The sequence below is a fragment of the Mchenga conophoros genome, linkage group LG14 (assembly GCF_057382185.1).
Source record: "Mchenga conophoros isolate Kocher_MC1m ecotype Shallow Benthic linkage group LG14, M_conophoros_male_GT1.1, whole genome shotgun sequence".
Taxonomy (NCBI): domain Eukaryota; kingdom Metazoa; phylum Chordata; class Actinopteri; order Cichliformes; family Cichlidae; genus Mchenga; species Mchenga conophoros.
In genome coordinates, this window is record NC_140539.1 from 34,305,654 (window position 1) to 34,329,403 (window position 23,750).

General features: G+C 40.7%; 1 protein-coding gene across 7 annotated transcripts in view; it reads left to right on the forward strand.

Annotated features, from left to right (window-relative positions):
- aplp2 (amyloid beta (A4) precursor-like protein 2) overlaps window positions 1–23,034 on the forward strand; it is a 53,386-nt gene extending 30,352 nt beyond the window's left edge. The window contains exons 3-18 of one of the 7 annotated variants that reach the window (XM_085244089.1): window positions 202–331; window positions 5,267–5,379; window positions 6,728–6,945; window positions 7,166–7,362; window positions 7,747–7,914; window positions 9,513–9,646; window positions 11,135–11,209; window positions 11,528–11,686; window positions 12,788–12,916; window positions 15,146–15,245; window positions 15,975–16,148; window positions 16,828–16,863; window positions 18,097–18,179; window positions 19,225–19,302; window positions 20,563–20,718; window positions 20,972–23,034. In XM_085244089.1, coding sequence (XP_085100215.1) covers window positions 202–331; window positions 5,267–5,379; window positions 6,728–6,945; window positions 7,166–7,362; window positions 7,747–7,914; window positions 9,513–9,646; window positions 11,135–11,209; window positions 11,528–11,686; window positions 12,788–12,916; window positions 15,146–15,245; window positions 15,975–16,148; window positions 16,828–16,863; window positions 18,097–18,179; window positions 19,225–19,302; window positions 20,563–20,718; window positions 20,972–21,073 — 2,052 coding nt within the window. In that variant the 3' untranslated portion in view covers window positions 21,074–23,034. The remainder of the gene's footprint in view (window positions 1–201; window positions 332–5,266; window positions 5,380–6,727; window positions 6,946–7,165; window positions 7,363–7,746; window positions 7,915–9,512; window positions 9,647–11,134; window positions 11,210–11,527; window positions 11,687–12,787; window positions 12,917–15,145; window positions 15,246–15,974; window positions 16,149–16,827; window positions 16,864–18,096; window positions 18,180–19,224; window positions 19,303–20,562; window positions 20,719–20,971) is intronic. The other 6 variants (XM_085244090.1, XM_085244096.1, XM_085244094.1 and 3 more) reach the window with 6 other exon arrangements.
- Window positions 23,035–23,750: the final 716 nt, after the last annotated feature.

Consider the following 23,750-nt stretch of genomic DNA (forward strand, 5'->3'; position numbering starts at 1 on the left):
GAAAGTGTAAATCATATGCTCTTTCACGGATGAACAGATGGCATCTAGAGAGTATAAAGTGTGGATTAAAGGATCCTACTGAAGCTCCACTTATCTCACCTTCTCTCTCTCTTTCACACACATCTACACACGGACACACACGTACACAAATGTACGTTCTCTCAGTGCTTAATATTAATTTGGGTCTTCTTCTTCCTGCAGATGTATCCAGAACTCCAGATTACAAATGTGGTGGAAGCCAACCAGCCCATTCGCATTGAGAACTGGTGCAAGAAAGAGAAGAAAGTGTGCAAAGGGCACGCCCATGTTGTAGTGCCTTACAAATGCTTAGGTAAGCTTGTGCACTTATGAGTGGTTCAAGGGTCGGGAGAAATCACTTAGGTGGTAAATAACCCTTCAAATCTAGATGTTCTTCATTTTCCCCCTTTGTCTGTATTATCCATCAGGGTGGAGAAAGATTAGAGTATGATACATCTTAGCCACAGGCAGAGGTGACATAGAGCAATATTGGAGTCTGATTCAGTTGACTAATTCTGGCCTTGAGCTGCAGATTGAGCAGATCCAGGCTGGATGGGAGCTAATGTGTTTCAGAATGGATGGCTTAGGGCCATGAGCCTTTTATTGCTGGGGAGGCTTGTTGAGCAATAAACTGCAATCTTATCCCCCCTTCCTCAGACAGTGGCCATAAACTCACACAGACACACAGGGTCAGCAAGAGAGGGGTCTGTGAGGAGGCCTACTTTATTACTCCCCATTTCGCCATTCGCCTGCACTGTCATAGACAATGCTCTCTCTCCCCTGTCTCCTGCAGAATCTCTGTAATCAGCAGTGGCAACATGGCTATATTCTGGTTTATTAAATGTCAGATATAGCCCCAGACTATGCAGGCCACATGCCTCTGTGGCCCCTGACTTACAAAAACACAGTACACTCCTGCTACCGCTGAGGATTGCAATAAGATAGAAATGGAGTCTTGAAACTCCTCCCTGTATTTGTCCAGCCATGTCAGGAAGAAAAAACATCTTCCTTCATGCTGCTAACACTTTCCGACATTCTTCCTCTGTCCAAAGGCCTCTTGCTGATTGAGTTGTGCCGCTTTCCAGGATGAAAAAGCCATTAGCACTTGCACTGGACTGTGAAATAGGCTACCATTCAAGAGCATTTTTGGCAAATGCAGAGAGGTGGTTTTGGGGTACTCCATGGGACAGCAAACACACATCCAGAGCGGCTACTTGGTGGCTGAGACGTGAATACAGATGAGAGATTTAGAGGCGGAATCATTTTTCCAAAATTTCACTATGGCTTCCTCTCATCTGACATCCAGAGGCTACAATACTTAATAGGACTGTACTTTCACTACAGCTGACTGTTGCACCTGAACTCTTTAAGCATAGTTCAACAGCAGTGAAACGACTTCCATTTGATTAGGCCAATTTCATTACCTCTTCTAGAATAATTAAGGATTCACTCTTGCACATTTTTCGTCATCATTGTTAAAGGGGTGACACTCATGCCCTATCAATTTACAGAGCCCTCTCTGCTGCTCTGCTAAGCTCCAAATGAGGAGCCTCAACTGAGAAAGCAGAGGGCAGATGGAGAAGGAGAGATAAACATAAGGTGTTGGTGAGAAGAAGGCTGTTCAGAGGGTTACTGCTTAATTATGTAATGGAGCATTTTAGGGGGATTAGTTGGAGGGCTCTGATCATACGCTTCATGACATGCCATGCTTCTGCCACTTCACCGTGGCTCCTCTCTGCAGTCCATTACTTGTCAGGCCTCTCTATCATATCAAATGCAGTAACAAGTGCTTTTAAATTATTCATTGTTTGCAATGTCTGCATAATGTTTCAGAGAAATGGACATCAGAGGTTCCGCCTTTTGTTTGTCAGTGTACTTTAATTATACTAGATTCAAAAAGAAATGAAATGCTCCAAAGGGAGCTGGGCTTTAGCTGGAAGGATTTGATTAAAAGGGCTAGACCTGCACCCATGTCAAATTAATAGGTTTATATGAATAATGCAAGTGCTAAGGAAGAAGCTCAGTGTAAAAGGAGAGAGATGGGTTGTGCTGTAGTCCATCTCTCTCCATGCAAAGGCTCAGAGCCACAATCCCTCCATGTTTCCTGTCCTCAAACAATGGCTCTGCAAATGAATGCGATTTTTGTTCCATGGCGCTTTAATCCCTGCAGCATGATGTCTTTGTCAGACGAGTCAGGATTATTTTAGAGACTTTTTTATTATTATGTCTAGAATGGTAAAAACGGTTATTGCACATGTGTGACTCTGGTGTTTGTTGGCGTGTCTGTTACATAGTGATTAAATTGACTGCAGACTGCATGTTATTGGAGAAAAATATAGGTGCACTCTTTGTATTTGCAAACACTGATTTATTGAGACAACTTTACATTTGCATTTTGGTTTTATAGAACTAGGGGCTTAAATTCTGCTGCCCCTGGTAGCTGTCTCCAATATGGCATCATTTATTTGAGGCATATTAAAGCCTTTTTAAGATACTTTGTAGACTTTTCAGGAGGCATTTTAAAGCGATGTTTAGGTGGGTGGGAAATGTACATAATTGCATAACATTTATGCACATGGCACATTCTTTGCTTTTCCTGTTGACTAAGTCTATTGGTGGAACAAAGGGCAGGATACACAGTGACAAGTTCAGTTGTCGTAACAGATGCTGAGTTGTGCTATTGTGAATACACTGAAAATGTGTACAAAAAAAGCTTGGTGCGCTATCTGTTAGTATTCCATTATGGCTTGAAAAATGTTTTGCAGAGTCAGAAATAAGTCTTCAGGCCATCACAAAACATTTTCTAGGGTCTAAAACCAGTAGTTAAATGAAGTGTTCTTTCCATTATGTGTCATCGAACTCCAGCTACTTCCTGATTTTAGAAATGTCTGGTTCCCTCCCCAAAAAAGCACAATCCAAATGTAAATGACAGGTTAGCCAAGAAATCAAAAATAACTTCACATTAAACGAGCTATATGGCTTAAAATCAGACAAAGCAACAGGTACATGCATGTATTAATAATATTCCTCTAATTTATTTTAAAATTATGTATTTCAAACTATTTTTGTCCAGGAAACACTCATTTTTTCCATCCATATTTATATTTGAATTTAGGGTGTAGAAATTATCACTGAAATTAATGACAGCAGGTTTCACCTTGAGAGTCCTTGAAACACAAAAGCTATGCGCTATGATTTAGCACCTTGCAGCAGTGAGAGGATCTTCAGTACATGCCTTATATGCATTCGGTGCAGCCAGACCAGGAATTTGACAGTGTTAGCAAGGGCATCTGATAGATGGCAGGTTAAAGGAAAAGTGGATGAATAGAGTATGTGGAGAGGAGGTCACCGAAATAGAAGAGTATGCTCACACTTGCAACTACACAAACTGATAATGCACAGAAAACACACGGTGCTGGGTTTCTTGCAGTGAGCAAGGCACAGCTGCTCACCGAACACCATCATCCATCACCCACTGCAGTGTGACTGCATACGGCATCTGCTTGAAACCCACTCCACCTCACAACCAGAGAAGCCTCTGAGAGTGAGTGGACGAAATGAAAGCATAAGTAAATGAATCGCTTAGCATCCGGTGGAGAATATATGGAGCTGAGGGTTACAGGGAGTCATATTCGTCCTTGAGCTTCTCAGTTTCTCTGGAAAGGAGGCCAGAGTTAGTAAAGCGGAAGGCAATTTAAATCATTAGCAGCAATGAAATAAAATAAAAGTTGTTCTCCTACAAAGTGAGCAAATGTCATTGTTAGAGCTCTACTTGCTTAAAAGTGGAGGACAGAAATATCAGCAGCAAATCCATAAAAATGAAGGGAGTAATCATGCAGAATGGCCACTTCAAGTGTTTATTTTATAATAATTTTGTTATATTATTGGGCTTGGCTGTTCTATTATTCTACTGTAATGCCCTGTGGAGTCATGACAGAGCTAATTTTTACCCGTTAACAATATATAGAATTGCAGATATATGGGACAGAAATTGAGCTATAAAATGTGGTGAAATAGAAGTAGTGCAAGAACAAGTAATGAGAATAAAGGGTATAAAATGTTCAGTGACAGAAGTGTCAAACAAAGCCATGAATCATATCTTCATTGAAAGCCAGAAGACAGATAAAATGTTAAATCAGATGCATTCAGTATTCTGTTGAATAATTTTGTGCCAACCAGCAATTGCACAATTACTTAGATGCAATTGATGTGTCTAAGTAGAGAACCTGGATAAATCTGCTTAATGTGGCTAACCTTAACCATTGGTGGGTATAAAGCAGACGGGGGTCTGAAGGGGGGGTGGTGAGAAGCAGCTGCTGAGTCCTCTACTATTTCAGGCTCTCTTCTCTTCCTATCCTACCCTCTCATTTTCCAAAACACTGCTTTTTCGCCCTCTACCCGCCTGCCTCGCCTCGCCTGTGCTCCAGCAGCCCTGCCTGAGGCCGAGTTTAGGGCGAACCACTAAATGAGCAGTTATAGGACAGCTCCCAGCCCTCATCGTGAAACCTCTAGACCCTGATTTGTGTGCTTTCAGCCCGCGCTCTAAACCTTCTATTCATTGGGCCCTCTTTTTCTTTCCCTGCCTGGCTGCCTGGCTTTCCATCTGTTTCTGGTGGCCATGGCTCTACCTGAGCAACTTGTCACACTGCCAGCATGTGAGCAGTCACTGTCCTTTTTAATCTTTCTTATGACCCCTGCACCATTTTCTCAGACGTGCATGTTTTTCTTTTTTCATCTTAAATCTATTCATAGGAACTCACAAGAAACCTTTCAAGCCATTTATTTCTTCCAGATCCTCTTTCTGTCAGCTCGCTCTATGAATAAAACATCGCTGAATTGAATTCATCAAGCAAATGATGTCATTTTCTTGCAGGAAGAGCCTGGACTACCTTAAAAGAGTCACAGTGTGAAACCTGATTTTCTCCACTGCCATTTTGATTGCAGATGGGTAACAGATGCAGCTATAGAAGGGAGATGAATCCCTCTCAGGTTCTGAGGCAGCTACAAGTGTTAAAGTGCCAAATGCCCTCTCTGTTATACCGCTGGAATAAAGTATCTAGGACCAGGCAGCTATGAATTATTGAATCTTGGCCCCCTTTTTTGCTCTTCATCTATTCCTTTTTAGTCCGACTATGAGATATTTTTATAAACCCTGGCAGTGCTGTTAGGCAGTGATTAGGCTTTTTTTGGACAGATTGGTGGTGTGAATAACAGGCATATTGGTCCATTTTCTGTTTTGCTGTTACAGTGGGCGAGTTTGTGAGTGACGTCCTTCTGGTTCCTGAAAAGTGCAAGTTCTTTCACAAGGAGCGTATGGACATGTGCGTCAGCCACCAGCAATGGCACAGTGTGGCCAAAGAGGTAAGGAAGGAATCACCTCACAGGAAATGGTGGGAGGCTGTGTATCCTGTGGGAAGACGTTGTTAGCTTTAACTCGCAGATTAAACAAGTCTCTTCTTCCTGTCATACGGATCATTCTTATATTACTTGCCCGTATTTCCACTCTAATGTCTTTCCACCTGTCTCTGAGAGTCTCTGAGGTCCTCTGATCATAGACGGATGGGGAGTCCTCACATTTCAGCTGTTAATCAGATTAGTGTTGTGGCTGTAATGCAGCTAATCCCACAGGGCGGCTCCAGAGCCACCCCTTTGGGGCCAGTATGACCACGGCTCACAGAGCCAATCATGTCACTCCCTGCCTCATGCTCCCTCAGTCCTACAGTCCAAAAAAAAATAGGCCAAAGACTGAGTATCATCTTCAGCCTTAGTTTGTGGGGCATCCAAAACAACCTGTAGTCGATAACAAATATGTTACACCTAAGCACGGATAAATCTTGGCAGAGGGAATAAGTGAGTAAGAAAAATGCTTCAAAAACAATCTCTCCCTCACCACCTGCCACTGGGATGTTCTTAAGCAGGGCGGCAAATTCAGTGGAGTTTCTCAGCTGCCATCAATTAGAGCGAGCTTGCACTCAGTGCTTGCATCAGCATTGTTGAAAAATAGCTTGGCAGTTGAAGGACTACATGACTTTTTATCATTCCAGTCAGTATGTGGCTGAAGAATGAGCTCTATCCGCTGGTGGAGAAACCTCCTCTGCGCAGCACTATTCTTGAAGTTAGAATAAACAATGAAATTCAGCTTACATATAAATGTTCTTACAGTGCTGGGAAAAAGTATTTCCCCTTTTCTGAATTGCTTTCTCTTTTGCATATTTGCTACACTTGTATATTTCAGATTCTTCAGACATATTTAGCAAATGTGAGAGCAGCCTTTTTGTTCTTCTTAGTCAGCAGTGATGTTTACATTGGAGCTCTCCTATGAATGCCATTGTTGCCTAGTCTCTTACTTATTGTTGAGATTCACCAATATTGACTAATCTTGATTGAATGGGCTTGGTTGCACCTTTGTAAACAGTCACTTGGAATAGCAAATAACCTTGTTATCAAAGATCAGTGAAAGAAACAGGAAGTCTTGTCCTTGGCATTCTACACTGGAAGTCCTGGTGGTTGTGTCCTGAGGCTCTTAAGATGATTGCTTCTTCCATAACTCACATACTCCTTTATCAGGCCAGGCTTTCGTTGATGCTGAGGTCTTTTAAAATTGTCTCGATTAATAAAAGTTCAACAAATATCACTTTGTCAAAGTTAAAGCTGGTAAATTGGAGAGTGACCGACCCCGTGCCACGTGCCCTTTTCTTTCACCCCCCAGGCCTGCGGCAAGAGCTCCATGGTGCTGCACAGCTATGGCATGCTGCTGCCCTGTGGCATTGATAAGTTCCAAGGCACAGAATACGTGTGCTGCCCCGCCTCTCGCACAGAGTCCACCCAACCTTCCCTCCCCTCCCAGGAGGATGACGAAGATGAAGAGGTAGAGGATGAGGAGATTGACGAGATGGACCTGGATGAAGAGGAGGCTGTCGAGGACAGGTGAGCAATTGCGAAGGTGGAGGGCAGACTGCATCTGGATGTGTTCATGAAATATTGCAAGCAAAATAAGCGCTGCATTGGGAAGGGCGGATGTAACTGGCCATCTGGATGAATTAAAGTTTTGTGACATTGATCCATGGCAGCTGCTCTGTCTCTCTTGATAAATCACTCCTTTCAATGGCTTACACCTCTTCACTTAACCGACTCTTTCCCTCATCAGCGAGACACCAGCTGACGAGCAGCCCACACAGAAGGAGGAATTGGTAGATGAGGATGAAGATGAGGAGGTGGAGGACGAGGAGGAGTACCACTATGTCTATGAGGACGAGGAGGCTGACAAGGAGGATGAGGATGAGAAGAAAGAAAGCAAAATGTCTGACAACCAGGATGAGGACAAGATTCTACAAGAAGTGAAAGGTTTGTAATGTGCTGTTAGATGCTTTCATATCATCCACTCAACCCCCTCCCTCTAACTCTCCCTTTATATGCACTTGCCACTACCTACATCTTAAATATAATCAAACCTTTTCAACCTTTCAGCTAGATGCAGTTATACCTAAATCCCCACCGGTCTGTAATTAGATAAGCTGAGCTCACACCAGATACTGTGATGAACTGTTCTTCTTGTATCAGACTGAAGGGACATATCACCCTTTCTCATTCTTAGATAAGTCCAGCTCAGGCTGAACAGAAAGGAGGTTATGAACATGTTATTATCTAGTTTCTGTAGTTTTCTGAGTGTTTGTAATTGAGACTGCTGCCCAAAATGGCTGGTTGATCTAACAAGCTGTACTCTGGCAGCGGTGTGCACCCTGGAGGCTGAGACCGGCCCCTGTCGTGCCTCCATGCCCCGCTGGCACTTCGACATGAGCCAGAGGAAGTGTGTGCGCTTCATTTACGGTGGCTGTGCCGGCAACCGCAACAATTTCGACTCAGAGGAGTACTGCATGGCCGTGTGCAAACGTCTGAGTAAGTCTCACGTGACAGAGGCCGCTTTAACAAACCCTCCGCTCTCTTTATCTGTTTGTGTCTTTGCTGCAAACTTCCCACTGAAAGCCTTCAAGGAAATTATAGATGTAGTAAACAGAACACCTGTTCTGCAGTCGTTCTTTCCACGTTATTTCACAGCCACGTCCTCCTGAATATACTCTAAGCTGTTCTCTTTTGCTTTATTTTTCCAAACAATTATTTTTATTAATTATTTCAGTTTAAAAAATCATATCAAAAGTGACAGAATCTTCTTGGTGCAAAGAAGGTATTTTTTTTATCATCAGTTAAATTAGTTGAAATCTGTTTAAATGTGAGTCAGATTTTGTTTGATATTTAAATGATGATGTAAACCAATTCTTCAAATTACCATTTATTTGCTACTTCTTAATCCGTCAGATTTCATCCTTGCATCACTACACATAATGACATTTTTCATTTACTTTTTTTATGAAATAGTTTATTTGTAAAGACAAGATATAGCAGGTTCATTACTTTAGTGAAACGCTCTACTAATTTTGAACTGCAGACATTTTCCATATTAGTATTATCTAGTAGAAAGAAATCACATTTTCATTAGGTTTCATTTGAATATAAAATTATTTGAATAAAAGATTAAATACTGGAAATGTTATTTTCTTCCAGTCTTCTGCCTGACTGTCAAATCGGAGTTCTCTGTAGCAGTAAAAGAGAAAACTGTAAAACGCATTTAAAATTTAAACTAAATTTCAATTAAAAAAAAAAACACTCATACTTTCCCCTCAGTAGTGTTCCTCTTTCTTCTTCTTTGACGGTCAATGTTTGCTCCCGGCATGAGTTTGTTTCTGTCTGTCTATCAGCAACCTGTCTCTTCTGATCACAGAGCACTGCAACTATTTTTGTTAGAAACCACCAGCATATGTCAGTCAGTAGCCCCTTTTTTTGCACCTGCAGTGATTTACTTCCCATCAGGTTAGACATAGTTCACAGTTGTAACCAACTGAATTTTTTCTTCATTTTTAAGGACTGAAGCTGCTAAATTTAGGAATTAGAAAATAAAGGTCCTTATTTTTAACCCATTCCTCTTTTTTAAGATGACGGGGCCAAAGTGCTTGAGGTGTCTTTCTATTTGCCAGCCTGAAGCAGGACTGTTTTTGCAAGTTGCAGGGATATGAGGAGGGAGCGGTGCATGACTGTATAGAACAGAGCCCTCTGGCTTCACCCCCTGTGACCCAGTTGTCAAATACGGAGATATTTCTATTAGTGTCGGAGATGCGACCTGTCAGCAGAAAGCCGATTGGAAGATGAAAAGAACTGAAATGGAAAGACTGTCAGATTCTCTTAAATTTATCAGACTTACTGAGGGTGGAAGAATGCCAATGAGAGGAGTGCATCTGTGAGGATTTAGGTCCGGCGTCAATCTCCTTTCGCCTTTCAGCTCTTTCTCTCTGTGCCCAGTTGTCTGCCTGTGTGTCTGTCTTGCTGCCTACCTGTTTCTGCCAGGATCGGCTGGTCTGCTAGCCCGTCTCTCTATGTGTGTCAGTCTGTCCGGTTGTCAGTTTGCTGCCCTGACCTCTCGCCATCTGTGTCTGACTTTGCAGCCATGCCCCCGACTCCTCAGCCCACCGATGATGTCGACATCTACTTTGAAACCCCCGCCGACGACAAGGAGCACAGTCGTTTCCAGAGAGCCAAGGAGCAGCTGGAGATCAGACACCGTAACCGCATGGAGAGGGTGAGTTTACCAGCAAGAATCAGGACGCTGATTCCTGAGAGGCAATATGTAAGGATCTTTCCGCTCAGCTGCACTGTGTGACCACATTGTACATGATCGCAGATGCTTTGAAGAGATTTATTTCAGTAAAGCTGGTAGCTTTTTTGTTGCATCATTGGCAGTCAAATAGATATTTGTAGGAGGAAAAGGAGCAAGTGTATTATCTATGTTGTTTTTAAAAAAAAAAAAAAAAAAAAAAAAAAAAAAGAACTTGCTGACAACATTAGTACAGCACTCTATCAGTCATGTTTTCTCACAGTATCTAGTTTATTAGTTAGCATGCATTTATATATTGTGTATTTATAATGAATAAGTCAGTACAAACTTTAGTAGTAATTATGTCTTAATAGAGCACCTGCATTATGTGCCACAACATACCTCAATGTTGCAAATCATGAATGCTAATGACTCATAAAACAACAAAATAATGAACAAATTGATTAATTAAAATTAAGAAACATATTCATTTATATTTATATATAAATAAACCCAAAGCAATCGTGACTAAAATAAAGTTTAAAAAGAGGACAAAAAACCATCTTGAATCTACAAGAAAAAGTATTGTAGATTCAAGATGGTTTCTTGTAAAAACACAATAAAAATAGAATATTGTATGAATTGATATGTTTTTTTTTATGTAAAATGTTTCTCATTAAGAGTCTGTTTCTGTGTTAGGCCTCTTTGTGTTCCCATTTTATTTTTGTAGTCTTTTGTCTATTATGCTTTGTATTCAGCTTTACTTCCCTTGTCTTATCCCTGATTAAGTTTAGCTGTGCTAGCCTTGTGTTTCCATTTTACAATGATTGCTCTCAGTGTCTGGGATAATGTTTGTTCATTGTTGTGCTGCACTGCTGTCTTTAGTGTTTATTCTGCCAATTTGTTCCCAGATCCTTCCTTGTGTTTTCCCCATTATTTCTAGTGCTCTATACTGGACTGCCATTTATATAGAGCTTACTGACAACAGCCTATGTTACTCATGTTTTCTGCCTGTAACTAGTTTAATAGTTAGTACAAGTTTAATTATATTGTATTTTTTTGTATTTACATAGTTAAGATAGTTAATTTATTTAGTACAAACTTAAGCAGGAGTTACATCATAATAGAAAAGCTGCAATATTTGTCACATCATACCTTGACGGCCAATATTCTTTCCTGTTAAGATTCCTGAAATAACAAAAACAAATTGATAACATGAAATTAAGAAACATGTTCATTTATTACTTGCCAAAATAAAGTAATAAACAAGGAAAAAAAAAAAAAAATAAATAAGTTAGAAGTCACATAAATCATTTGAATTTGAGATAACAACAAGAAACAAAGTCGTACTTTATCAGTTTCTTACCTACCTGGTATTGTTTTCCCAACAAAATAGCAGTTTTCTGAGTCATCGTAGGACTGCCTTTTATCTCCATTTCACTTCCTTCCCTCTCTATGCACTTCTCTCTCCAGGTAAGAAAAGAGTGGGAAGAAGCTGATCGCCAGGCTAAGAACCTGCCCAAGGCTGAACGGCAGACATTGATCCAGGTAAGACACTGATCCTTTCCCATGGGAGTCGCCCCTCCCCTCGGTTTGTCCCTTTGTTTGAATGAGGGATGATGGCTTGGGTCCCTCACTCCCTGTACCATTAAAGATCCCGTTTCCCTGGCTGTTCCATCTTTATCACTCTAAGGCTAAATGAGGACATTGTTTGAACGGGAAACCTTCTAAATGAGTCCCCAAGTCCCTTAACAAGCCTGGAAGGCGACATGAATGAAATTGAGACTTGTGTTTTTCTGTTAGTAGAAACTGAAAGAGTGCTATGCAGTTTAGTGTGCATATGTAAGATTTTGAACTGGTTTACAGCACTTCCAAGCTATGGTGGAGTCCCTGGAGGAGGAAGCAGCCAGCGAGAAGCAACAGCTGGTGGAGACTCACCTCGCCCGGGTAGAGGCCATGCTGAATGACCGACGCCGTCTGGCCTTGGAGAACTACCTGGCTGCCCTGCAGGCTGACCCCCCCAGGGTAAATGGCACACACCTGCTTCTCAGAGCAACTTTGTCATCCTTACCTTTCTCCATCTGGATGTTTCTTTTTCCTTTCCGTAGTCAATTTGAAAATAAATCTACGCATATATTTCTGTCAGGCCACATTTACCACCAATTGCAGCTAATCTCATATCCTGCTAAAAAGAGCCTCTGACAACTTGCAGTCTATCATGAAGAGAATGGATTACTGCACCCATAAAAACACATATCCCCAAATCCCCCAAAGCACAAAGTCAATCACATTTCACCCTACAGCTATAATCCTTGTGTCAAGTTATTTTTAATTCCTTTTATCTAATAGACTTTTGATGCTTTTTGCCAGCACACAGTTTGGCACTCTGTTAGAAGGTGCTGGTCACCTTTCCAATACCACTAATGTTGGGTTTATCAGCAAAAAGGGAATTGATTTAATGCCTTCATTTGTTCTCATTTCAAGTTTAATGACGTTGCCAGATTTAAGAGCACAGCTTTCGTTACACCTCCAAAACTGTTAATTGCATCATCTGTAGTCTGATGCTATTTCTGTAAGTGCTGCAGAAGATTTTATGTTATGTTTTATGTGAAGTTAATCATTTTGCATTTCAAGCCAGCATTCTCATTGTTCTTCTCCTCGGATATATGACGAGCAAGAGAAAAATAATTTTCACTTATTTTATGTCTAACATAAAGCTAAATGGGTCATTTTTAATGAGAGTCTAAGGAGCTTGGAAAGAAAAGCGTTTGGACTAGCTCCTTAGACTACGATGACCTGGATGACTGAGAACCTTCACAGACTTTTTAATGAGAGGCACATAACAACAAAAGGGCTTGTCATTTTGAGGATTGGTTTCTTAAATAAACTTAAATCTGATTAAATTTGAATCCTATGAATGAAACATTTGGCTGAATGAAAACAATGAATATCACTTTTTGGTTGATAATTAAAAATGAAAAGGGAAATGCATTACAATGCATGTCAATTATACTCTCACGAAACAGGAATATTCAATCATGCAACAGCCAGTGTTATACAGAAATGTTTCCAAGGCCATATTGTACTATTTGACCCAACTGATCACCCTGCCCCATTTTTCCGCAGCCCCACCGCATCCTGCAAGCCCTGAGAAGGTACGTCCGTGCTGAAAACAAGGACCGCCAGCACACCATCCGCCACTACCAGCATGTTCTGGCTGTTGATCCTGAGAAGGCTGCTCAGATGAAGTCACAGGTCAGTGGGTTTGTTCCTGATAATTATCACTAATACCTCATTTGATTTAGGTTAAGAATTGTCAGGGCCCAGAGGTAATGACATAAAATCCCCACATTATGAACGTGTGATTCAGGAAATGTTTATCTTTTTTTGTTAGAATTAATTAGATTAAAACAGCTAATCATTTATCAATGCGTAATATTTTGCATTTGTACAGTTCAATTTTCTTAATTGGTCCCTGCAGCTGGTTTTGACAATGAAGATGTAATGTATTGGACACAGTCTCAATAAATCTGAAACCTCATGCCGAGCCAATCTAAGATCATATACTCCTATTCCTGCTCAGACAAGGCAGGGATAATGATGTCTCCTGCTCATTTCTGCCCTGTTTGTAAGTGTGTAGGAGGTAGAAAGAGTGTCTGTTGCTCTTAGCTGAAGCCCAGGAGGAGTGAGTAGGCTTGCCTGATGGAGGGAGGGCGAGTGCTTCATTCACTTAAGCCTCAGCCGAAGATTAACATTGCGCAGGTCTTGTGTAATGCTGGACTCTGAGCGGCTGCACGGGGATTTGGCTAGAAGCTCCTCTATTAGATGTACTCGTCTCTGTGTGTTTGTGTGTGTGTGTCAGTGCCCTTCGACACCATTTATCCTCCACCATGACTGATCATGCAGCAGATGGATGAAAAACACAGAGAACAGAGGAACGGAAGAGACTTTCTTTTAAGATAAATAGTTGGATCTGGGAAATGGTGAAGAAAAAACAATCTATGCTGTTGTGCCCTGACAATTTATGTATTTATTTATTTTTTTTGCCAAGCCTAGAGCCTCTGTCTTCCTAGACTTATTTTCAGTTTTACCCTCACCTGTCTGACTTTAGTAAGGTTGCTTGATGCATCAAAATTGCTTTTTCCAACATGGGGACAATGTAGTTTCCTTAATCAGAAATGCTTCTTAGACACAGACAGGAAGGTGCCAGCGGGCTGCAGAGCACCTTTAATAGGGAAAGGTGCATCATTGCCATCTGTTGCTGGCGCTGGTGCACTGCAGCCATGTGCTGGGAGATTAAAGCAGTCAATCATCATAGTTGGAAATAAACACCGGTTACCTGCCAAAAGCTGGTCAGCTTTGTCTGTAGGGGCTTTTTATTTCCTGCCAACCATTTTGGCAGTAAGAATACTGAAATATTTCTCCTCTTCAAACATGTTGTTTATAGAAATAGTGGTAGTGACTGGAAATGTTTTGGACATGCCACATTTTTTTAAAAATCTTTTCCATCAAACGAGTTGCTTTTATTTTTGCAACACTGTGATATGGTGGCGATCATTGGGGCCGACAGGCTGCAGATCCTGTCAGAGCGGCTCGGAGCTTCAAGACTAATTTGAATATTACACGCAGCAACTTGTTTTATGTTTGGAAGTCAGCTGGCTGTGAGCGAGTCTGGATTCATCTCAGGGAATATGCACACTTCCTGAAAGCGCAATTCTTCTCTGAGGCGGCTCTGTTTAAATGTGTGGTCATGAAAAGCTCTCTTTAGTTTAGTACATAAATATGCTAGTTGGAGAACAGAGAGCTGTCTGCCCTCAAGTTTGTACTGTATAGTGATTCATTACATTTGGGGAAAATTTTAAGTCAGTTTCCAACTTTTCCCTTTTCTTTTTTGTCATTATTTTCCTTCAGATTTCAGTTAGATTCGACCTCCTTTTCCTGCTGACACCAATATCTGAAGATTAATTTTAATCGTTTCACACACAGTGACCTCGTGTCACTGTGAACAGCTTCTCTGTGCAAATTTCCAAACATGAAAAGTCAATGCTGTGATCTGAGATATTATTAGGTGACAAAAGGTGGCAACAAAGAGGGATTTTCTGGGATAATCATGTTTGGGGTTTTTTTTGTTTGTTTGTTTTGTTTGTTTTTTTCACTGGTGTATATTCACTGGTTTAATGTTACAGTAATTGAAATGTGTTAAATACCATAAAATTGGCCATTTAAACTAATGTTTCATGATCCAGAAACATAATCCTTCTTGATCATTATTAAGGATTTTTAGGTTTCCTATAAAATTATAAATTGAATTCAATTATGTGTCTTAAATGGGGAAACTCTTTTGGGGGTCTTTGGGAACTGATGCTGAATTTGAATTATCAAAGCGCTTGTCTCCAATTGGTGGATTGGTTTTAATTAAACTAAATAGAATCATGTGCTAATTTCTTTTGTCACGTGATACCCTGTTTATTTTTTTTAATTCAGGTGATGACTCACCTGCGAGTGATCGAGGAGAGGATGAACCAGAGTCTGTCACTGCTCTACAAAGTGCCATATGTGGCCGAAGAGATTCAGGATGAAATTGGTGAGTCCTGTTCAATGAAAGATCCCTGGGCAACTTGATGAAATCAGATTAAAAACAGCAATGGAAATGTGCCAGAAAGAAGTCAGTACGTCACATTTTCTCTGGCTCATTTGGGACTCATTTGTATCCTTTGCCATTAGTTTCTTTGTGCAGAAGGAAATACAAACACTAAAAGAAACCAGATGGAAGGTTTTAGCACTCCAATTATTAAAAACAGAGAAAAGGCTGAGTTGTGGAAAATTGAATACAGCTATGCAGCTGTACATACAGCTATTACTGTGTTTTTAAGGCGCCTCTGCTCACAACCCCTCATTTTTCCAATTAGACCTGTTGGGACGTAGTGGTGCAATTTAAAGCAGACAGTGTCCACTCATTAAAATATTTTTTCTTTTGTTTCCTTTGCTCCGTTAAAGGAACCATAATATAGTGATGCAGCACACGTTAAAGTGGAGTGGGTGCAGTGACAGAACTGGGTCACAGCTTTCGCCGTGCAGTGTTCTGTTGGGAGTTGTGCAGATTTACACGGAAAATAGCTCTCAGAAAAATAATAATTGGTAGTTAGCAGAAATGGGAACAGACGTTTCTTGCAGCAGTTCTGACTGCTGGGGAAAAATATGCTAACAGTAATCAATGAAGCTTATTTTAGAAACCGCTGCTGCTGCCATGTCCCCAGTTTACAGGTGTCGGCATGCCCCAGGTTTATACTCTGTCATTTGCCCTTTTCTGCAGATGAGCTACTCCAAGAGCAGAAAGCTGACATGGACCAGTTCCTGTCATCCATCTCAGAATCACAGCCAGATGTCACCGTCTCATCAGAGGAGAGCGTGGAAGTTCCTTTGTCTGAGGGCAAACCCTACCGGCCCATCCAGGTCACATCCTTGGGGTCCCGTCCAGATCCAGAGGGTGAGCAGACACAGTCACGAGCAAGATCGTGAACAACGCTGTGGCTGTGAGGAGAACAATAGGCCTTACGCATAAGTCTTTCTGAAGGGCAGTGGTGACGAAGCATGTTGCACAGTGAAAGAGAATAGGTTTACATTGTGTTTTGAGCCAAGCAAATGTGCACTGTAGTCCACGGTTGAGACTTATCTGCGCCTGCATATTTCCCACTGGCTTAGCCTTCAACACAGAACTGCTAAGATTTTTTTTTTTTTAAAGTCACAAAGCCTCAGGGTCTGCTACTAAGCTTGAGCCAAAAGCAAGAGGGAAAGAAACAAGCAGTTATGGTTCTATTCTTTTTTACATCTGCGCCAATCAAAAGATTGAATCCTCAAGGAGAGAAAAAATGATGGATGGAACGCTTCCAGCGAGAAGGAAGGCAAATTACTAGTAAAGCCCCAAGCAACATTTAGTATCCAAACCAACAGCCCAGAGACAGAGCTAGCCAATTCTAAAATGGCTCCCTTTCTGGAGTTTAGTTATCTTTATCATTTATTTTTGGATTCTTCCCTGCTGAACTCTTCCTAATCAATTAACACAGCTTGATAATCCTGCCTTTTCTCTTCTTACCTGAGTTCTTTTCTCTTCTCTCCTTTCCCTTTTCTGACCTTCTTTTTTTCTGTTGCTCATTTCAAATGCCAAGGCGATCTATCAGACTCCCCACGTGCCTTCAAGAAAGGTTGGTGCCTCTGTTGCATCTTGTTTTTCTGCCCCCACTCATCTCCCCAAGCCATTCCCATCTACTATTTTGTTTCACTCTGCTCCTTCTCCTCTTCCTTTCGGTATTCTTACTGTTTCTGTTTTATCAGAAGCCGTCTGGTTGTTTTCTACTTTTTTTTTCCCGTTGGCCCCCAGCTATGTTTTGTGCTTTTTGTCATACTAGGATTATCACTTCATGGTAAATAACACATTCAGTGGCTTTGAAATCAGGTAGAGCTAGGTCACAATCAGCCCCGCGTCAGAGACACTGTTGTGTGTTCGTTGTCATCCTGTTCTCAGTGCATTTGTCAAAATACCGTAATTATTTCACCTCCCACAAACTCATTTTCCTCCTCAGTTTCCTACTTCCTGATAGAAGTTGGTAGATTTAGTGTCCCTGTTTGAGGCTCAGTGTTTCCTCTGCTGACCCACAGCCTGAAATACTCTGTTTAATCTGTTGATAAATGACTTAAATTCTTTTTTTTTTTAGCAAAATAGGAAAACTGCTTCAGGACTTATCAAATCTATATACATGAGTGGTCCCATTGTTCCCATGCTGCTGTGACTGTTATAGCTGGATATAAGATTATGCGCAGCCTGCAGTACAATCTGATAACCTGCCCTGCCAGAGTGATTGGCACCACTGCTCAACGAGGCTTGCAAACGTGCATACTTGTCCCACACTGAATCAGAAGACAGTTTTATTATTCTTAATTGTTTGGTACTGACTAGATTGGAGCACCCGCCGAAGGCAATAAGCTGATACTGAATGTTACTCTCGTTACCTTTTCTGATGTGTTTGTCCCTGGTATGAAACTGTAAGTGTGGCATATATTTTTGAAGATTTGTATGAGTTGAACTACAGTGATACGGTTATGTGAGGGATACAAAATACCAGGATATTCACAGTCGTTTAGTGGGGTCTCGTTCAGTGACTCACTGCATGTTTACAGAGAAATTGCAGATAAATGCAAAGCACCACTTCGAGGGGGCCTTTGTAGAAGGTCAGTGTCATGCTCACAGTGCTCGCTCTGTGCTGAAGGGAAGAAAGGTCTTTGTTGTTACCAGTGAACTAAGGAGACTGATGCAACGGGTGCAAGGACAGTAGCTGGATATCTATGTGCAGCTATCCACCACCGATACCGCCATCCCAGTTTGGTTGTTTGCTTGTGCTAACTTACTGTTATTGACTGTGCTCCTTTACCTCCTCCAGGGTCTGCCATGTCTGGCTTAGATGGTTTAATTGGTGCTGAGGAGAGAATCATCAACAGCAAACCAAAGGTCAGCGAGAATGTGGTAAGAGCTCTATTGTCAGTTTGTGATTGTGTTCGTGCCTCAAAACATATTTTTCTTTCTGACTTGAGAGAAGCATTGTTAAAGCAAAACACAGGACACGAACAGTTAGATATCATTCCAGCAACCCCAATTTGATACAGTTGTGCTGATGAGACAGATTAATGAGTACACTGTGCTTTCACATAGCTCTTAAGTTCAGCATTTAACGAGACAGATTATTCCAGTAACTATGTTGTCATAGTTACAGCTAACTAACACTGAGCTATTTGCGTGTCGGCGTTTGGCTTCTGCCAACCGACCCTCATTCAGATCAACTCCACACTTTGTTCAGCAGTCATTGCATGTTACTTTCCTTTGCCAAGCGCAGCAGTCTTCTTCATGGATTTCAAATTATGCTTGGCAGCTGTGTGCGCGAGTGTTATGTTTGCTGTTTCGCATGCTAATCCAACATCAACTGTAAAGCTGCGTGTACTTTTACGTGTCTGTGTTAATGTGAGTTGTGCAAGTTTTTTGAGTGCATGCATGTATTTTTTTGGAAATGCTAGTGGGTTGTTTTTTTGTTTGTTTTTTTGAAAGCGAAGCAAACTGGAAAAAAATGTAAAAATGGTGGTGACAGCTAAAATGTTCGTCGTGGTTATGTTCTGTGACAAACAGACTCTGGAGTGCTCTGTCTCTACAAACAGCAGATTTAGTTTCTGCCTCCTGAACACACCCACTCCACTCATCGTGCTTATTCTTCAGACCGGGGCTCTCAGTAATGAGAGGCTGACAGTCTGCTTAGAAAGACTTGTTAACTGTGTTCCTAGAAGAAAGTCTGTTGTTGATGCTTGCAACCCCCTTCCCTCTCTCCTTCCAGTTTGAACAAGACAGCTCCAAATGTATCATCACCCAAACACAGATAATCCTTAACAGTTTACTGCGTTGCACATTCACACCCTCTCACTCTCCCCCGCCTCTCTCTTCCTATTTCTCTCTGTCGTACATGCACGATCTCACACACACGTTGTGGTGAGTGTAACCTGGGCTCCCCTGTCTGTGTTGACAGGTGATTGATGAGTCACTGGATGTTAAAGAAGTGGTTTACAGTGCAGAGAGAGTCAGCGTTATGCATGATGATGAGCTGGTGAGTACAGCAGCACCCTCCAAAGGGCTCTCTGGGGAACTGTAGTTATCAGTAGTGGGAGAAGATGAAAGAAGGAGGGAGTGTGGGAGTGTGCAAAGACACCAGTTCTGCAGCTGATGGTTGTGTAAATAAAAAGAACAGAATTTATTTTTTTAAAAACAACAACTGCACTGAAACAGACCCCTGAACCCCTCACTTTTATCACCATATTTTGTTGAGGCTAACTTGTTTTGGTTATTTCTGCATGGGTGCATGCTTGTTATGTGACTGTATTTGAATGTACACATTGAAAATCTCAGTTCATATGATGGATGTGAATCCACACAAACTGGGCGTGCTCAGCTTATGTGTGAGACCGAGCGGTGAAATCCCCTCCCCCCCCTTACCCCAGTGGCTGTCCACATATGATTAGTTTGTGTCATATGTGTCAGGTTAGATTGTGAAGATGAGCGGAGGTGACTGCGATTGTGTGCATATATCGAACTAGCCAAGATACTACACAATCCTCCACAAAGATACCTGGCATGCATGTGCACACACTATTCACGAGTCAATCGTGTCCCAAAGAACAAAAAAACTGATTTGTCTCTATGGTTTCGTAACGTAGCTTAAAGAGTCTGCTCTTTTCCACTTAATTTATTTTCTAATTTTAAAGCAACTTTGAAGGATGGCTGAAATCTCATTTCAGTTCACTCTTGTTAATAATTTACTGTCTCGGGTTTTAAAGGGAAATTCTTACATGAATTACATTATGACTATTGATCGTGATAACAAATTACACCTCATGTCACAGTTGCAATTGATCTGATTTTATTGATTTAGCAGTGAACCACCTACAAAACTTCCCCAAAAAACGATCACTGCCAACAGTTCTCTTTAAAGGGACAGAGAGTAAGCAAAGGCAGTAGTGCCTTGGGAATCTGTGCAGCTTTGGAGGCAAACTGCACAGCATAGCAGATCTACTTTCAAATGATACGTTCATATTCATGTTTCCACTCATTATATGCATATCACAGAAGTAGCAGCTACTACAAGATTCCTCTGTACCCTAAACATAAAAAGGTCCAGGGGAATCTTGTGTTCAGAATGGCTAAATAGAACGAGGTAGGATGAGGTAGCTAGTACGTACATGCAGTGTCTTCATTATTGCAGAAAAACAACTTCGCTGTTTCTTTTCATTGCTTCAGTGGTCTGCTGTGTTTGCATTTGTTGTCTCCTGACTGCTCTCCCTGTCTTTCCCTGACTCATTCTTCCTGTTAGGAGTCCTACCGCCCTCTGGGAGAAGACTTCAGCTTCGGTAGCAGTGCACTGATTGGCTTGCTGGTGATCGCAGTGGCCATAGCAACTGTGATTGTGACCAGCCTGGTGCTTTTGAGGAAAAGGCAATATGGCACAATCAGTCATGGCATTGTGGAGGTAAGCCACCTGTTATTTGGAGGGCGCATAACCACACAGCAGAGCTCTCTAATGAACTGTGGCTCTTCTTATTCCAAGTATCAGCTAGCTATTAAATTATCAGAATAGAGCTGGATATGGAAATGCAAATTAGATTATTGTCCCCCTGCAGCATTTATGTATGCCACAGCATGAAGAGTTGTCATATGTAGGCCTTTGTAGTGGTCTTATTTTTTAAAAAGTGCATCTGTCTATCTATCTCTCTATCTTGCAGGTTGACCCCATGCTGACACCAGAGGAACGACACCTGAACAAGATGCAGAACCACGGCTATGAAAACCCCACCTACAAATACCTAGAGCAGATGCAAATCTAACCAGAGCCTACATGGGGTGCTGTAGAGTCTGATAAGAGGATGGCAACCGAGGGGAGCATACTACTGACCAACATGATGCTATTGTTAAAATCATTTGCATACATCCAAACTCCATTTACTGGTTTGTTCAAAACAATCCTTAAGTAATGCTACTACTTCTACTACTGCTACTATTGTACTATAGTGCTCTTTTTGATCATGTTTCTTTTTAAAAGGTGATGTATTTGCCAGTTTGCATAATGGAAAATGTGATTCTGCAGATTTATCTGTAATTATCATACAGCTATCTCAGATCAAGATGTATAACTTTTTTTTTTCCGGACATTTCTTTTTTTTTTTTTTTTTTTTTTTTTTTTTTTGAAAGGCGAATCATATTAAATTTTATTATTTTTGAGCAGCCATCAATAAACCCGCTTACTAGACACTATGCTTTTGTTTCCCCATCATGCAAAGTGTCATTCATGCAGTTTCTGATGGTATTCTCAAAACTAATTGACGTTTTGTTCTTTTTCCTCTCGATAGATTGCTTGTATATGAAGGTTCTTTGTACCAATTAAAACGTTTAGTGAAACAACAACTGAGAAAAAAGTGAAATCATGAATTATTTACTTTCTGTTCTTTGTTATGATAACAAAATGCTGTATACATATACAACTGAAATATATATAAGAATAGATGTTTTTATTCCACCTTTTTTCCCCCAGGGGAGATGTTATGAGTTGGCTTAGGGTTCTTAGCTTTGTCGTCGTGAATGTTTGCAGGCACACAATAAGAAAGCTTCAGGAAAGGTGTGCACAGGCCCCCAGCTCAAATACATCTCACAAACCCTGCTCCAAACCCCTTACTAAGTGAATGTGATGATGTATTCCCTTCTGCCCACACAAATATTTTATCATTAGGGAAGTTCAGTAAATAAAAAGACTTACTGATATGTGTTACATAGTTGAATGTATTATGGAAGCCATTTCCATGCTATGTATTTCACAGACGCCCTTTAGGTTTTAATTTCAGTGTAGTGTCACATAGACTGAGGTGTGCAAAGACATACCACAAACAGACAATGCTTTGTTTTTAAAGGGGGTTCTTAAGTGTTGAAGTAAAAACACAGTATAAGTGAGGCTACTCTGAATACAAATTTAGGAATGATGTGCATTCATATTCTAGCTAGCTTTGCTGGTCATAAAGTAAAGAATAGTATGGAAACTTATAGCAGTGCTAGTCCAGAGGCACAAATAAAACAATATGCGTAGTATGGAACAAGAAATCTAGGAAATGACTCAGTCTACCTTTTTGTGGAAAAAAAAAAAGTATGAATTTTGGCTGGTAATAAAATTTTGCTTTTTTTATTGGGATGTGTAAAAAATTTTGCAGTGTTGATTTTAGGATTTTGGCACTGGGACATGCTTGGGCCGGCCATACATCAAAGCCACCTGAAAACAGTTTGGAGCTGGAGGGCTGTGCAGGCAGACAGAGACACACAGAAAGTTGAAGCTTGGAGAACTGGTTTCTGGAAGAAAGATTTTAAAAAAGCAAACTTGTGTAATTTTACAGCTTAGAGATCGACACAAACAAGTAAACTGAATCCTAGGATCCTCTTTTCTCTCTCTCTTTATCTTAGTATTGTCTTTGTATGCCTGTATAGTTGATGTTGCAATCATGGCTTTTTTCCAGAGGATTCCATGTGGTGTGCATTGTTCTTATATGAAAAAAAAAATATATATATATTTGAGTTTTTTTCTTGTTTTCTATTTTTCTTTCTCTTCCTGTGACAGTATCTCTGTATGTGACTGTCTCACTATGCACCCAAACGGCTTCAATCTTGTAATAGCCTGCTTGATTGTGGAGGGGACTGGGAACTAATATATTATGCATATTAGTGATTTAAAACATTTTGATTGACACCAGTGGAAACAGATTTATGGTTACAAGGGGGATACACATCAATAAACTCACAACTTACATATGGGTGTGTTGTTTTTTTTTTTCATAAATAGCTTTTTTTTGTAGTGGGAGCAAAAGTTAATACTTAAGAAGTGCTTTAATTGGACTTTCAAAGTAATCTACACATAAAAACTCAAGGTAGAAATAATAATAACACTAATTTCTGTTTGATCGGCTGTCCAAAATGTAATCATGTTTAGTTTAATGAAAACCAGAAAATATAAATTTAAGAAAACGGAACAGCCTATTTATTTTTCATTGCACTAAAATAATCACTTCAATACGGAAGAGCGTTAGGGCCACTGGAAAAAAAATCTTCAGAATTCAAGAAAAGAAGAAAAAAAAGACGTGTCCACTTCCCCCCCCCCAGTGGCCCTAATCCTCTTCCGTACTTCAACTAGTTCAAAGAGTTCTCATTCATTTTCTGTTTCAGACGGATTCATCAGCTTATATCAATCCGCCATGTTCTGCGGTTTGATACTCTGGTTGAATGAAATACGTCTCGCGGACTTGTTTCTGTTTGGCGGCATAACAAAACCGTTTCACTATAAGAAAAAAAAAAACGCAGGTGATTCAGAAGTGATTCATCACTGTTTCACGAATAAGCCCACGCAATCACATGACTGATACTAACTATAAGTGAAGCTTTAACATAATTATAAAAATCACACAATTAAATCATTGTCCTACTTTAATTATGCTGATATTTGTAGAAATCCCAAATATAAGATCACAA